This window comes from Impatiens glandulifera, chromosome 8 (genome assembly GCF_907164915.1).
Source record: "Impatiens glandulifera chromosome 8, dImpGla2.1, whole genome shotgun sequence".
NCBI lineage: Eukaryota > Viridiplantae > Streptophyta > Magnoliopsida > Ericales > Balsaminaceae > Impatiens > Impatiens glandulifera.
This window is the reverse complement of record NC_061869.1, coordinates 12,635,583-12,653,168: the sequence shown is the minus strand read 5'-3', so window position 1 is coordinate 12,653,168 and position 17,586 is coordinate 12,635,583. Positions and strand designations below refer to the sequence as shown.

General features: G+C 33.2%; 3 protein-coding genes across 3 annotated transcripts; 2 read left to right on the top strand and 1 right to left on the bottom strand.

Annotated features, from left to right (window-relative positions):
- Positions 1-3,428: 3,428 nt before the first annotated feature.
- LOC124911467 (F-box/LRR-repeat protein At1g67190) lies at positions 3,429-5,339 on the bottom strand. The gene is made up of 2 exons (XM_047451953.1): positions 5,068-5,339; positions 3,429-4,819 (listed from the first exon to the last, which is right to left on the bottom strand). Exon 2 carries the CDS (start codon positions 4,813-4,815, stop codon positions 3,556-3,558), a length of 1,260 nt encoding a protein of 419 aa, XP_047307909.1. The 5' UTR covers positions 4,816-4,819; positions 5,068-5,339; the 3' UTR covers positions 3,429-3,555.
- A 1,567-nt stretch (positions 5,340-6,906) lies between these two features.
- On the top strand, positions 6,907-10,057 carry LOC124912054. The gene is made up of 12 exons (XM_047452610.1): positions 6,907-7,311; positions 7,480-7,544; positions 7,646-7,718; positions 7,886-7,904; positions 8,653-8,772; positions 8,924-8,993; positions 9,116-9,159; positions 9,252-9,293; positions 9,376-9,435; positions 9,525-9,592; positions 9,706-9,763; positions 9,844-10,057. Exons 1-12 carry the CDS (start codon positions 7,010-7,012, stop codon positions 9,931-9,933), a joined length of 1,011 nt encoding a protein of 336 aa, XP_047308566.1. The 5' UTR covers positions 6,907-7,009; the 3' UTR covers positions 9,934-10,057.
- Positions 10,058-13,988: 3,931 nt separating this feature from the next.
- Positions 13,989-16,405, top strand: LOC124911908 (1-aminocyclopropane-1-carboxylate oxidase homolog 6-like). The gene is made up of 3 exons (XM_047452440.1): positions 13,989-14,435; positions 15,618-15,995; positions 16,113-16,405. The coding sequence occupies exons 1-3, from the start codon at positions 13,998-14,000 to the stop codon at positions 16,374-16,376; spliced, it is 1,080 nt and encodes a 359-aa protein (XP_047308396.1). The 5' UTR covers positions 13,989-13,997; the 3' UTR covers positions 16,377-16,405.
- Positions 16,406-17,586: the final 1,181 nt, after the last annotated feature.

Genomic DNA, 17,586 nt, shown 5'->3' with positions numbered 1-17,586 from the left:
CTTAAGAACACTTTGCCCTGATCACTGATGATAGTTGTTGGCATTCCATGGAGCTTGGAAACGTTGTCCACAAATAATTTAGCTACTGTCCGGGCAGAAAAGGGGTGTTGCAGACTCATAAAGTGGGCCATTTTCGATAGTCTATCAACTACCACAAATATAACACTTTTACCTTTTGACTTAGGCAAGCTTTCAATAAAATCCATGGAGACCGATTCCCAAAATCGATTGGGAATTGCTAAGGGCTGAAGCAGACCCATATATGCTGAGTTATCAGATTTATTTTTTTGGCAAACTTCGCAGGTTCGGACAAATTCTCTAATATCTTTAAGCATCCCTGGCCAGGAGTAAACAAGATGCATTTTCTTCTGGGTGACCAGAGTCCCGGAATGTCCCCCTTCTGTTCCAAAATGCATGGCTGCAATTAAGGTATTTCTGAGATCGTTATTCTTTCCCACCATCAGTCGGTCCCTTTTTCTTAACATCCCTTGGTCATATGAGCATTCAGGGTGAGAATCAGCATGAGCAAGGATTTCACGAATGACTTTGGCTAAGTTGGAATCTTCTTCATAGCTTTCCTGAATTTGTTTTTGGACAGCAGTGTGATAGACCGAAATTCCTGCACATTGGACACCTTCTACCCGCCTGGACAAAGCATTTGCCACCAAGTTTTCTTTTCCCCTTTTATATTGAACAACAAAATCGTATCCCACCAATTTGTAGAGCCATTTTTCTTGTGCCGAGGTTTGAACTCTTTGTTCCAGCAAGTATTTAAGAGCTTCATGATCGGTCTTCACAATGAATTTCTTGTACCTAAGGTAAGATCTCCACTTCTCCACCGCAAAGGTTAAGGACATCAACTCTTTTTCATACGTGGATGATGGTAACTTCTCTGGTTCAATCGCCTTGCTTATGAATGAAATGGGTCAACCTTCTTGCATTAATACTGCACCTATACCAACTCCACTTGCATCGGTCTCTACTACAAAGGGAATATTGAAGTTTGGAAGCACCAGGACCGGAGGGGAAAGCATATGTTGTTTCAACAACAGAAATGCATCTTCAGCTTCTTTATTCCATTCAAACTGACCATTTTTCAACAGGGCAGTGAGGGGTCGTGCTATGGAGCTGTAGCCTTTTATAAATCTTCTATAGTATCCGGTCAGACCAAGGAACCCTTTCAATTGCTTAGGAGATTCTGGAACTGGCCATGTGCTCATTGCTTCTAACTTCGCTGGATCCGTGGCTACACCATTCTCGTCAAGGATATGGCCAAGATAGGAAATTTTTTCTTGCACCCAAAATTACATTTTCCCCTGTTAAGGATTAACTCGTTATGTTGCAATATTGAAAGTACCTTATGTAAGTGTTGGATATGTTCCTTCCAGCTCGGGCTGTATACTAGAATGTCATCAAAAAATACTAGCACGAACTTCCTAAGGAATGGTTTCAGGGTTGCGTTCATTAGGCTTTGAAAGGAGGATGGTGCATTGGTTAGGCCGAAGGGCATCACCAAAAACTTATACAGACCTTCGTGAGTCTGGAATGCTGTTTTGTGCCAGTCACCTAGGTGCATCCTTATCTGGTGGAACCCTGAGCGCAAATCGAGCTTGGAAAAGAACTTGGACCCATGTAATTCTTCCATTAATTCTTTAATGGCTGGGATAGGAAACTTATCCTTCATGGTTGCTGAGTTTAGCCGCCTATAATCAATACACATTCTCCAAGATAAGTCTTTCTTTCGGACCAATACCACAAGGGCGGCAAAAGAGATGTGGCTTCTCCTTATGACTCCCTGTCCAGCATATCGTTGACCAAATGTTCAATTTATGTCTTCTGCAGGGCAGGATATCGGTAAGGACGCATGTATACAGCTTTCGTGCCTTCCTTTAGTGGGATGCGGTGATCCTGTTCCCTGGCAGGTGGTAAGTCCTCGGGTTGCTGGAATATTGGGCTGAAGTCATCTAGCATTTGCTGAAGGTCTTCAGGAATATCATTTGGCGCCCTTGTAGAGAGTGAGAAAAATTGTGCTTCGTTTTCACTTCTTATTTGGATCATGGCAGCGACATTGCCTTTTTTAATAACTTCTCTAGGTGATCACCTTTCATTAAGTTGATTGTGCTTCGTTTTCACTTCTCTTTTTTTTTGTCTTTGAAACGCAAAATGTTTTCTTTTACCAACTTTTTAAAAACAAAATTGAGTGGCGACTCTAAAAAGTCAAAATTAATATATCGTTAGCCTTAAATCTTACTTTCGTTCCTCACCTTACTTTAGACGAGACGACTTCTGAGTTAAGTCGTTATCTCGTTTTGTTTTATGAGGTTCGAAATGAAGGTAAGTCACGAGATTTAATGAAATCGAGACTCTAGACGGTGAAGATGTTATTGACTGTGAACCAATATTAGGTTATTTATACATATGGATGGAAAAAATTGCAGAAAATCGCCATTTCTATCCCGATCTTCACTTTCACTGATATTTTCATTAGGACCAAGACTGTCCATCAATTTACTTACGATACTTAGTTGACATTCAGAAAAAGTATCTAATGAATTATGAGTTCAATAAATCATGTTAAGTCAGCCATAAACTTTGCATTTGTGGATGGAATCCGTCGAAAAGGGTTAGAATCAATAAACGTGATCCAATTGAACAACAAAATTTAAACAAACATTATTAAGTTAGACTCTAGTTTGGGGTCGGATCTGCTGTTCCAAAGGGTGTTCCATTTGCTAGACCCTTAAACAAAACTCTACCAAATGAACCATTATTTTGAAGAGTTTTGTTTAAGGTCCAACAAATGGAACACCCTTTGAAACATCAGATCCATCCAGTTTAATCTATCATTTTGGTTGCTCATGATCCTACATGTGATTCGAGAGAAAAATAAAGCCTTGATCGATATAAGAAGGATGCACTCAAGCACCCAACCTATAAAGGGGCTTGGGCTCAAAAGCCGGCCTTACTCAAGAAGCACGAAAGGTTGCTTCTTTCCACCCATTGTGTTATGATTCGAAAATTATCGAATCAAATAAACGTATTAAGATGTTAATTTTTTTAGCCGATATAAATACCAACTAACATGTTGAAACAATTAAGAATATCCCACTCCACTCCAACTATTTGAAAGTGTAAAAGACTGTTATAATTTGTGGAGTTCATCATGTGCTAAATGCCTCGTAGCTATCTCCAATCCACTGTTTACATGAACTCTTAGCTTATTTTTCTGTGGGTTATAACAATAACAAAAATCTTTTGTCAAACAAATTGCAATGGCCATCTGTTAGAAAATAACAACAATCTTCACCAAATCACAAAAGCCGATAATAGTTGAGGAAAACCGACGATCTTACACCTTTAATCCTGACTAAAGCTACACAACTCAGTAGAACCATAGATCTTTCAAAACTCAAATTCGACGCCAAATATAAACAAATAAATACTTTTTTGATAAACCATGAAATAAATCAGAGTCCAAAAAATATATATCAATAAATCCCCAAACCCCACAAAAACAAAAAATATCATAAGCATCAAGCAAATGATGATAATCATTCATTCATATTCAAACTGCACATCTACCTGCAAATATTTCCTCATCAACCTAACAATTGATGAAGTAAAATTAGCCAAAGTTTGACATTCTTCATGTGTCTTAGCCTCCGACACAATCCCATATATCACGAGCTTCTTAAGATTCGGGCACCTTTCAAGGAACCCACCAATCCAATGCGAAAACAAATCGTTTATCACAGTCCAACCTAATTCCAACACCACAACCTTCTCAAATTTAAACGGACTCTGCCACCCATACTGAATAGCCCCGTCTCTGAGCTCATAACATAATGACAAATGGCTAAGCGCAGGAAAACAAGCCGAAATCATCTCCAAATCAACAACTTCATCTTCGTCGTCGAAAACCACCCCCCAAAGCCGAAGCCTTCTTAGTCTACTAGATCTAGATATCATATTATGAAACTTCGGCCACATCACAGTGAAATTGCTCACATCTACTGTCTCAAGATTCTCCGTGCTTTCGCCTATGTCAATATGGATGACGCTAACATCGTCTATCTTGAGAAACCTCAATGTCCCTTTACTCACGAGTTCAAACACTTCAAGTGTACAGTCTTTTAAATGGAGCTTTTCCAGACTGTCTGCTTCTAATATAAACTTGTCCAGACTTATCGCCTCGACATACATATCTTTCAAAGAGAGACTGCTTATCTCCATAGTAGTCTGAGCATCAGACATTGCGATTTCCAAATTGATAAGTGACAAGACCTCAACTTTCGGGCAGGCAGTTAGTAAAAGACTCAAGTCCAATGCAGAAATGCTAACGAAACTAAGTGATAGCGATTTCAAGCATGGGAATTTCTGGTATGTGGGTTCAACCCCTGAAATTGAGTTATGCGATAGAGATAAAACCTCGAGTTTCTGTCTACTGCATTTTTCAAGAATGTTGATATTCGGGCTTGTCCTTACATTGTAATGCAGTTGACGAAGAGTTTCTCTAGTATACATCAGCCAAGCTATAACTGGAGCAGCTGAGAACTCATCAACATCATCCATGACAATTGATAGACATTGAAGTCCATTCGTCTGCAGAATCGTTTGAGTAATGAGAATCTCTAATCTACCTGTAGTAAGATCATGATAAGAAGGCCAGTCATTCGAATTGAATGAAAGTGTATGTAGATGATTCCTCCAAGCTTCTCTCCATTTCCTGCAGGTTGTTGATGCCACAACAACATCGCGTGCAGCCCCAAGTCGAGATAGTATATTTCCTATCACTTCAACAGGGAGATTCTCCATTGTCCTGTCCATGGACAAAAGAACAAATTCTTTGTAGATCGTAATGAAAAATGAATCAAATCAATGAAATCAGCCAACTATTCGATAAATGATTTGTTCATGAGTCTAGCTAGCATAAGAAATTTCTTTGGATACCCATTTTCTAGGGAGAAATGCATATGAAATTGAGAGATTTGATCAAAATAGTCATGCAAAAGAATCGTTATTTGTTCAGATAAAGAATTGAATTAAAGTGGAAGTTGGGTTTCTCACCAGAGTATGGAGATGTCCGTGAATCGTACGCAAAAACACCTGATTGTTTTAAGTAATCGTGCGTCAAGAAGGACGGAGTCCAATCTGATTCCGTGAGATGAATCAACGCAATCCAATTGATGAGCAGGTTCCGTAGATGGATGAATCAACGCAATCAAGACATCCTCATAGAAGATGAAAAATGATCTAAAATCGCCGGCCCTTATTGGCGGCGTGAGGTGAGAGAGGAAAGAAGGTTAATTTCAATGGTGATGGAGAAAAAGAAGAAAAGTGCTCCGATCTGGGAATTCTCTTTGGGAAGAGGGGTTACACTTACTGGTTTGGGTATGGAACGGAACGACGTCGTTTTGATCATCGTCAACATTCGACGAGTGCACTCACTCACTCACTCGCCAGTTTATTATTATTATTAATAATTTCAACTCACTTCAGTAAATTAAAACTATTTTTCATTTTTAAATTATGTTTTTTTAGAAAACTCGCAATTATTAATATGTTATTCTAATGATACGAACCGGATTAAGAGTCATATATTCAATTTAATCTTAAAACGCTTTGAGTTGAAATAATGATATACATGTTTTTAATGTCTTAGATAGTTTTTTTTAATTAAAAAAAAATAAAATATCATTCTAATAAACATCTCATTCAATCATTCATTCTTTAGAATATAGTCGGTTTTTATATTTTTATTCAGGCTCTTTGTAAATTATTTATTCTTTTAATCTATGTTATTGAGAGTGTAAGCAATTTTATTTGTACATTATTTCTCTAAATATTTAAAGTCTCAATTTAAATTTATTTATTGTTCTTTTAATTGGTTAGAAGATCTGTTTAATAAATTTATTACCCTTATTTTTTTTATCTATAAATATAATTTGGGAACTATCTTATCACCATTGAGGTTAGAGTTCAGTTTTCTGAACCGACTAATTGAATCATGCATTGATGCATTTGGGAAATTTGACAAGACGATCCTAATAATTATATAATTTTAGGAAATGATAAAGGGTTGAATAAAGTTTGCAAGAATATCATTTTGGACGAAAATACTCTTTCGTGTGTCACGTGATGCGAAGGGATGGTTGATAATGTTTGCAAAAATGACATTGCGTGACACGATACACCCCTTCGCGTGACGCGACGCACCCCTTTGCGTGATGCGATGTCATTTTTGCGTCACGCGAGTCAATTTTACAAAATATTATCAGGTCATCCTTCCACGTCACATGATGCAGTCGAAAATGTCATTTTTGCCATTTTTATCATTATCATAAACTTGTCAATACCCAAAATTATGTAATTATTAGGTCATTTCATCAAATTTCTCCATTGTGATTATTCTAGTGGTTGCGTCTCGCGATTGAGGATGTCTCGCAAGAGGAGCAAAATCGTTAAAAAAAAAGAAAAATGTGTCATCGGCGCTTTTTATTTTAAGCGCAGATCAAAATGTTAAATAAGTGAATCATTAAGGTCATTTCGTCAAATTTCCATTGCGATTAGTTCCACACTGTGCCCAAACAAAATACAATTTATTTGGTTTTGCAATTAGATTGTTTATCTCAAGCAATTAGTCTATAAAGAATTGTCTCTTTTCTATAATAAACCATATTATCATGTTTTGTGTAAAATATCTATTATACAAATAAAATCTTATCCGGTCTTTTTAACTAGATTTCTTCCATTTCATATCAACATAATTCAAAGTTAATATGAATGATCCTAATCCCAATTAGTGGTTCATATACATATCCTTTATCAGCCATAAATTTACTAAGAAAATGTGTACTAAAAAAACATAATCTTGTGATATGGTCAAATTTGGTAACTGAATTACCTGTCAAATTTTCCACCACAGAGGAAAAACCCAGAAACATTTTGTGCCACTTCCATTGCCACTGTCACTTTCTCACTCATCTTCAACTCTTCTCGCCGTCAAACGATGTCTGGTCTCCTAAATGTCGGACCTTCACCCATTTTCCGGCTATCTTCAACCCAAAGAACGACGGCAACAACCGGTAGACTTTCTCTTAGAATATCATCATCACTGGATTCTAATTCAATCACCACAAAAGATGATCCAACTTCAGGATTTTCAGCTTCATCTCCATCGTTTTCTCCGCCGCCCAATTTCAAGCCTCCGAAGCCTAAGAGGTTCGCCGTCAGACCAGATAAGATTCTCGATATCATGGGGGCTTCTCTAGCTTTGTTGTTTCGCCTTGGAACTGGTGCATTAGTATCTGGGTACTTTGTTTCTCCCTTTCTTGGATTGCTATTTGCTAGGTTTCGCACTAGGGTTTTGTTGGTCTCATAATTGGGTAAAATAGGCTTAAAGAACTGATTGAATCCAAATCTGGGATAATCTTGCTTTGGTTTATGAATTCACATTGGGTGATTGCTTGTTTGTTATAGGTATTCGGTATCATTTGTCCCCAAGAATGAAATTCCTTCTGATAAGTATGCACTTGAATTTGCTGGTAATCCCTTGATCTCTCTTGTTTTCAGTTGATTTGGTTCATATCAAACTTCAAAGATGTAAATAGGTTTTTAGAAAATCATCAATTATTTGTTTAAACAGGTTTCAAGGTTAAAGAAACTTCGAAACTAGGTCCTCGCCCAGAGAAGCCTATTGAGATATACGAGTTTGAAGGGTAACTTCACTAGTTTCTCTTTAGTTGAATATCATTGTTTTATGGACTTTATCTTGTTTCAGTTTGGTCTTCTTTGATCTTAACATGTTAACTTTAATGAATTACTTACTGAATCTCATTGTTACTACTTATGCAAACAACTCTAAACATCTGCGTGGATTCTTCAGCTGCCCGTTTTGTAAAAAGGTAAGAAAATGTCATTTTTCATCTCTTTGTTTAGATTCTTTTCGAATGATCCCTGGTAAATGCGAAAATAAGTAGTATCTATCATGCTAAAACCAAAAGCTATAACCAATTAGTTACGTCAGATGTGATGAGTTAATCAATGTGCAATCAAAATAATCAAATAGGTGGACATAAGAAAATTTCTCTAAAACTCCTATTTATTAATCAATTTGTTTGCTTTTTTGAAGGACTTGACTACTTTTTTACATAAATGTTGATATTTTCTTAGAAAATGATTAGTGATTTTGATGTATTATGTCGCTTTCAAAAGTTTTGATATATGTAGGGAAAGTTGAGGTTTTCTCCTTATATTTGTTGAAGCCTTTGTCAGTATTGTTACTGTGTAACTTAATTTGATCTTATTTAGTGCAGATTTTGGTTATTTTTCTGAAATGTAAATGAGGAATAAAGAAGAATTTCATTGGAGTTAAGAAGAGAAACTGTTTTACCTAAATAGTTTCTAAATTACTTGACTAAGTCATATAAGGTTATTTACAAATAACCACTTGGTTATTCAAATACCCCTAGATCAAACAAAGGCCTAAGAGATTGTTTTGTAATGGATTATTTGAAAATAATCTTGGTTGGTGATAAAAAGAAGAAGGGTATTTTAGTATTTTAATGGATGATTTGAGGAGTAATTTGATTGATGATGAGATGTTTAATTATTTGGATAACTGGATTGACTGACTGCCTTGGAAGAGTGCAGGTTAGAGAAATTGTCGCAGTATTGGATCTTGATGTTCTCTATTATCCTTGCCCCCAAAATGGTCCAAATTTCCGTCCAAAGGCTATTCAGATGGGTGGAAAGAAGCAATTCCCCTACATGGTTTGGTTTTACTCCTTTCCACTATAATCCTTCTTATCATGATCATATGTTGAAATTTTTTAAAAAATTATAATAGAATTGTAGTTTAAAATCATTCATCCTTAGATTTGATAAATTTGGAGATTTTTTTATGGGTATTTCTCTATTGCAGTTGGACCCAAACACAGGAGTGGCGATGTACGAATCAGATGACATAATAAAATACCTAGTTCAGAAATATGGTATGTGAAAGTGGAAATTGGTAGCGAAGATTATTTTGAATGTTTTAATTCAAAACCGACACATCTCATTCACAGTTGAACCAAAAACTCCTAAAAAATCATGTTTTGTGACTTTCTTGTAGGTGATGGAAACGTTCCCATAATGCTGTCTCTTGGTCTATTAACTGTTAGTACTATTACCCTTTTTCTCCTTGGTTCCCATGATCAACCTTACAACTTCATTAAAAATACTATTTGTATCGTCTTCTTTCTTTGCAGACCTTGACAGAAGGCTTTGCCTTGATTCCTCGAATGGGGAGGGTAAAAGTTTATTTCTTTCTTACCATTTCAATTTGTTAAAAAGACTAAAACATTGTAAACTTAATTTTTTTTGTCCATTCAGGGTAGTTCTTACACCCCATCAAGAATCCCACCAAAACCTATTGAAATTTGGGCATATGAGGTTGATAATCTTCCATATTTCTTTGGGAAATCGCTCTTGTAACTGCAATAATGTCTAAACTTTTACGGGTCTGACATGTTTCCTTTCAGCCGTCTCCATTCTGTAAAGTTGTGCGTGAAGTGCTGGTAGAGTTAGAGCTGCCTCATCTACTATACAGGTAGTAACCTCCTTTTTTTGCACAACTTAAAATACTAAGAAAAATGGCAAAAGCCCAAATGAGAACAATGGTCTCAGGTTCGATGCTTATGTATAATCTGTTTTCTTTGATAGTTGTGCTCGTGGCAGCCCCAAAAGACAGGTTTTGTTTGAGAAAGTTGGACATTTTCAGGTGATTTCTTTACTTCAAAAATTAAAATTGTTAAAAGTGTTCAAATGAGTTTTGGTTTGAAAATGAGGAATTGATTGCAGGCACCTTATTTGGAAGATCCAAACACTGGGGTGAAGATGTTTGAGAGTGCTGAGATTGTGGAATATCTTAAAGCTACTTATGCTCTTTAACTTAAATTAATGTTTTTACTTTGTTTGTATGTATTTATAGAGGATTTTCTTCAACATGATTGATTATATAGGGTTTATGGCCATTGATACAATGTATAATATAATTTTTTTCATTTTTTGTTTTAAAAACGCGCACTTTTCTTATTCTCACAATTTTTTAAAACTCAAAATGCACGACCGCTATTCATCTTTCCTGCAAAATGAAGGATAAATCGGATTAGTCAATAATATAATAGAGTAATTGTACTTGACCAAATCTCTTCTCCTTTCTATGCGATGTCGAAAGGAAAAAATTTCTCATTGCAAGTGAAGAGATTTTTCGTTGGTTCGGTATTGGTTACAATAAACTGGCACCTTCACTATTTGAAATGTATTATTTGGATTATTGGGTTTTAATAAAAAAATCAAATAAATGGAAAAGTAACAAGGTAAGACTTGGTTGAAATGAGCCAAAGATTAAAGGTTCACGGCCAAAGTGATAATGAAATGGGCTAAAGAATAAACTCAATTATACTGATTAAGTAGAGCTTCAATTTCGAAAAATGGTCTTAGTCGGCTCCTCTGATTTTGAGTGTCTGAGTCGGGGTCCGCGAAAAAAATACGTTATGCAAGTGAAGAGATTTTTCCGTTGTTTCGATAATGGTCACACTCGAAAAACGGAGTCTTCACTATTTGAAGTACAAATGTAGAGAATATTGACACTAAATACCATCACAACACTATTTAAGAAATGTTGATGAATGAATTTGAGACATATATTCATTTGTTGCACACCCTAAAGCGTGAACACCAACCCGGCATATAGTGAAACAAGAAATCTTAACAAAAATTCAAATAACTATAATGTGAGAATTATTATTCATTAAAGAAAATTTAAACATTATAATAGATTATATAGATGGTTGGTTTTTTATGATTGATTGGTGCTGGTTGGTTTCATATATAATTGAATATATTATATAGATGTCTTTTTATAAATTAAAATAAAAAATTGTGTGCATATTTAATAATTATGAAATTTGGGTTATTAATCGATTAGGAGCAGTTGTGAGTTATAATTTTAAATATTTGCTTCTCAAATAACTCACCACTAACAATCATTAATATTCATATTCCTTTCCACGCGAGAAGATGGGTTTTTTATTAATAAAACCTTCAATCATATTCTTAAACCCCTCTTACCTTTTTATTTTTTTATATATTTATAATAAAAATAAACAAAATAATTCATATATAATAATAATAAAAAAAAAAGTTATGACACAAACATAATGTAAATAAAAAGTCGCAAAACATGAAAATAAAATTAAAATTATAAACATGTCGCCCAACACAAATTATCGAAATATATTCTAAAAAATGACGATTAACTTTCTCGACCGACTCCAACAATTTTTTCGATCGAATGTCAAAAAACGTCGTAATAATCAACTATGAATAATATAATTGGACCCAAGATTTATGGTTCAAGTAAGCTTAAAAAAATAATGATAAAATACTGAATAAAAAGAATCGATAAAATGAATTTAATAATTAGATAAACAAACAGTGAATTATATTAAAAAAAATTAAGAAATTAGCGGGCATTGTCAAATTTGAACCGTAAAAAGTTATTATATTTTTTCGGGGTGGGCTGAATCCGTCCCCAAATATAATCGAATGTAACGACTATAACCATTGAAAACTCAGAAAAAAATCAATCAAATAATCTATTAAAAAATAACCGAGGAATGATTATATCCAAAATTTTAACTTAAATATGCTTGAAAACTTTGTTACTTTAAATTAACGATAAATATATATTATATTGTCTTGCTTAAAATTTAAATATCTTCTTAAATAAATAATGTATATTTTAAATTTTGGCTTTTATTGTACAATCTTAAAGTAAACTTGGTCTAAATATGTTTTGTTTTATAAATAATTAGAATTATTCTAAAATAGTCTTATTTTACCTATTAATATATCTATTATAAGTTTTGTAAGCTTAAACCTTTATAATTTATGGAAAAAGTTGGAATCCAAAATATCTAATGCGTGTCTCAGGCCATGATTATGATAATCTTTTTCTTTATTTTATTTTTAAAAGAAAATGGTAGAAACATTATTTCATTATTAATTTATATATTAAATTAAAATTTTAATGATAAATAATTAAATGGCAACAGTATCAGTATCACTATCACTTTATCACATAACTGTTACTTACTTTATTATCTTGAAATTTTAATTTTTTATAAGAGATAAAAGTGGGAAAGTCATACATATAATAGTATTTATTTATGTTAGCTTCCTCAAAAATTAATTGAGCAATGGAAAAGTTGCACCTAACTGATTAAAATTAGGAAATTAATTAGAAGAGGACATCACTAACTTGACTAAACTACACAATTTCTAACCTAACCTCTGACCTTAATTTGAACTCTTTCGCACTTTAATTGAGAGTAAATGTTAAGTTTGACATGAAAAAAGTCACATATTTGATTCTTACTTCAAAACGTATTTAGTTAAAATATGGTGTTAGTTTTCTAAATTAAAAAATATATATATAAAAACCATATTAAAATTGTAGTTTATATGCTAATTGCAAATTAATATCACAATCAATATGATATGTTAATTGTATGTTTTATGTAAGTTTCTTTGATTTACATGCAAGGTTATTAATTGTATCCATAGATAACTTCCTCAAATTCTATACTTTTTTTCTCTCAATCAATATTGATTAAGAAATTATCTAAATAAATTGACTAAGCTACCAAACGAGACGTGTGCGTGTGAATTGCCCATATTTTATTTATTTATTAGAACGTTGGGATTAACTAAACACAGAATTTACTGTCGGATAGGTTCGAACTCAGGACTTCAAAAAAGTTAGGGATATACATATCTTGTTATCGCTAAACTAAAAGAGATAACCAATCATATTTAGTTATAAAACAAGCTATTATAACATTATCATAGCTAATATTATTTTGTAAGACTAAAGAAATCTTGTGTTAAAATAAACTACAGTAAAATACATATACAGTGTGCTTTATTTATTTATTTTATTTTTATTTATATTTATGTAGGAAGCTAAAATAAAATGTTTTTCAATTTTTGGGCTACGCATTAATCACAATGTATGAGATTACCCAGAAAGCACTTAATCCATTTTATAAGTCTACTTGGGTCTTGAGTATTTAAGAAAATTATTTTCTTTGCTATGAAAAAAAACTTCGGAAAAGGGAACCTGACATCCAACCGCTATGACTATCATTTTCATGTAAGGTATTCTAAATAATAATCAAATTCTTAACCTTTGTTGTCTTATAAACCATTCTTAAGCTAGGGTTACTTTAATCTAAATTTTCTTACTTCGTCCTTGAGTTTGATCCAAAAGTATGTTCATTAGCCTCTCTTCTTTCTTGTCATACTTAATTATGTTTTATTGATACTCAATAAATAACTATAAATATATATATATATATAATGATGTTTAATTTTGAAAGTGTTCGGATTGCCGGGTCGAGAGCTGTGGTTTCACCCGCCCATAAATGGATACTTGGGTCGGATTGTGGGTTCACCCGCCCATAAACTTAAAACGGTTAACAATAAAATTAAAAATGCTATAGATATGGTTCGAACTCGCAATCTAACAAAATAAGTAAAACTTTTTAATAAACTAGACTAATAACATTTTATATTTTAAATTTAACATCAAATTTGATGAATGCGGAACGTTGTAACAATATAATTTTATATCGCACGGGATCTTCCTAGTTGTTATAATTAAACTAACCAAGTTCAACCAGTTTTAAATAATGTCACGATTTAAAACATCTGAATTAACATACATTAACATACTACCGATTGGGTCGGATACAAATATTGAATTTAGTATAACTAAATTGTTTTTTTTAAGATACATGTTTAGTTGAAAAACTCGAACCGAAACTGTCCCAAGTACCCCATAATTAATAACACAAATCAAACAAACCATTGCAATTGCCTCATGACATTATATATTGAGTTATTGACCCTCCTAAATGTCCATCCATTTGTGACTGACTTTAACAAAGATGGCTAAATACGACAAAATGAAAGAAATAAAAGACTTCGACAATTCAAAGATCGGAGTTAAAGGTCTTTCCGACTCCGGCACCACCACCATTCCAAAGTTCTTCATCCACCCGCCGGAAACTCTCTCCGACCTAAAACCCTCGGCCAAAACCGTCGCAATCCCCGTCATCGACCTCTCAAATGAAGGGACCAACCGGACAGAGATCGTGAAACAGGTGCGAGAGGCTGCCGGTGACTGGGGATTCTTCCAGGTTGTAAACCATGGCGTGCCCGTTTCAATCCTTGAGGAAACCATCGCCGCCGTGAAAGCCTTTCACGAGTTGCCGGCGGAGATAAAGGGACAATATTATAAACGGGAGGAAAGGAAAGGAGTTATGTATTCTAGTAATAATGATTTATATCGATCAAAAGCCGCAACATGGCATGACTACCTTCAGGTAATTGTTTTAAAATTTGTCATCAAATTCAAATTTTATATATAAATGTTTAAATTTTGTGTTATATGAGTTCGAACTATAACAATATTTTTTACTAATAGTGTTTTTTTCTAAATCGATAAAAGGTCTATCTTTATTTTTTAACGTAATAATTTTGTTTTAAAAATATTTTTTGAATTGTTTTTTTTTTAGATAGATGCATTATAATTTATTTAAGGTAATTTTAGTAATTAAAAAATATTTGATCTAAGAAAATATTTGAAAAAATTTAAAGATAAATTAATTTGATATTTATTTTTAAAATTTTGAAATGACAGAAGTGTGTACGGTTTATCAATTTAAACGTATTTGCATTTTAAATTAAGTATTTTTCGACGGTTTGAATGCCTTCAAATATAAGATAAATTTGTTAGGTAAATTAATTAAAAAAACCTATTAGAAGACCATCTTTTGTTTGTGTTTGTTTAGAAAAAATCATAAATGACTAAATATTCATATTGTACAATTCAAAATTTGAGTCACCTTTAAATAAATATATTAATTTCTGATTCTTTTGATTTTTTTAAAATTTTAAATATAAAACAATAGTTTAGTAATTTATTTTAAGCAATCTCAAATAATATCCTATTTTTTGTTAAACAAATTTTTTTGATGAAATTTATATAAATCTTTAAAAATCCATGAACAAATTAACAAGTAGACATGTGTTACATGTACAGCTGTATCACTTTAAATAATGGAGATCAAATCAACTTTAAATAATGCAATCATTGACTTTAGCCTTGCTTCATATGGGTTATTTTAAATAATGAGAAAAAAGGTGGATTTTCATATTATTTTGATCAAATAATTGAAATATATGTCTCCTTTTCTAATGGTCCAAACTATTTTTATTAAATAGAAATTTGAGAAGATTTCAAAATAGCATTCTACACCAATAAAAATAATATTTTTGTGTTATAAAATTATTTGTCTTAATAATAATATCACCCAATGAGACTATAAAATTACCCAAACATGATAAATTTACTCCAAGCACTATGTAACTTGTATGTTTCTTGCTAATGTTTTTGATTTACTCCTTTTTTTTTATAAAATAACTTTATTTTGGTATTTTAATTGGTGATTAGCAACATTACCTTGAAAAAAACATTGGCCTAACTATATATGATTCCAGGACAGGTATGGATGAGTCCGGACCCTGTGGTGGTTGAAGACATACCAACAATATGTCGGAGAGAATTGGTGGATTGGGACACACACGCGAAGAGAGTTATTGAGAACGTAATGGAGTTGTTAAGTGAAGGTTTGGGATTGGTTCCGAACCGGTTCAAAGAGTTGACACTTGTTGATGAAAGGATCGTGGTCGGAATTATTTATCCACATTGTCCGCAACCAGATCTAACTGTGGGGCTTATTCCTCATACTGATCCTGGCATAATCACTCTTCTACTAGCAAATCAGATTGGTGGATTACAAGTTAAACATGGTGATGATGGATGGGTTGATGTCAAGCCTTTGCCCGGTGGTTTGATCATTAATATTGGGGACTTTCTTCAAGTATGTTTTCTTTGTATCAAAAGAATCCATGCATAAAATGTTAACTTTCTTCTAGCTTTTTCTTTTGAATGTGATAAATATATGTTGATTATGTTTTCACTCGAACTGATATTGTAGATAGTCTCAAATGGAGAATACAAAAGTGTGCAACATAGAGTGTTAGCAAACACTTCTAAGGAACCGAGGATTTCGGTTGTCGAGTTCTTTAACCTTACAAAGTGGAGAGATTCCGATAAATATGGACCGTTGTCGGAGATTCTAACTGACGAGAAACCTGCTATATACCGGGACTTCACGCAAGAAGAGTTCATGCAAAACTTCTATAGCAAAGGACTTGATAGCAAATCTCTTGTTGACAAGATCAAGATTCATAATATTTGAGTGTGCATTATCATATGTTGTTGAATAAATATTGAAAGTGTAATAATTAAATAATTTGAATATGACATTATTGCAATATGTGTCATAAAAAATCTGGAATTATATTTCTTTTAAAATCATTTATTGGTATCTATCACAATCTAGGTCAATCATTAAAATCAAATTATGATGATATAGATTCAACTCCACATCTATCAATAATGCTCACTTTCTTGATTCCACTTAAGGATAAACAAAACCAAAAAAATATAATAAATTCAACAAAATAATTATAAATAGATCGAATCGAGTTCTGATTTGTCCATAATTTCCTCTATCGACTCTAACCGTTTAGATAATAAAAACTGACAGTTTAACTGACAAACCGACTGACCGTTTTGATATATTATTATACTTTTTTTTTAAAAAGGCTCATCTATATTAAAAATGAAAAAAAAATTAAACACAACGACAAAGTATTACATGAAAATAACTAATAAAAACTAAAAACTAAGAAAAAACAATACTTAAAAAGTCATCGAACTCGTAAATCCTCGAGAATAATGATTAACTCTCCGACAGACTCTACTGACTTTTCTGAACGAATTTCAGAAAGCATCATAATAATACTATTATGAATGATCGATAAGCATCGAACGACTATGATCATTGAAAATTCGATAATTTCTCTACAACTAGATAGTCCGCCAAATAATAATTTGAATGGTAACTCAAATATGTAGTCCTGACATATCAGTTGCATCAATACAAACTTACCAGCAACTACCTAAAAATAAAAAGGCTCCAAATACTAGTCACCCCTCGACAATGAATCCTAGTAATACTCCATAAAAGTCTCCAAATATTAGTCATCCCTCGACAATGCAAAAGTAAGTGAGTTGTTAATTCAACCTCTTCTTGACACATACGACTAGTCCTAATATAAATTTTTTCATGTACATATCATATGTTAGAATTCCACCATAAATAACGCTCCATAAAAAGAACGAGATCTTGGATGAAATCATTGAATCCCAAAGTTTTTACCCATAAGAATATGATTGACTAACGCACGCGTCAACTTTGTTAGCCGAAACGCGGCGGAGCACCTGGATCGCTGACGGAACACAGCAGAATGCCAACGGCGCATTCGGCGCTCGCCAAATACGCTTAACACGACATCGTTTCACCTGCGTTCGTCGTCTTTGTCGCGATCGCCAGAAGGATAAGA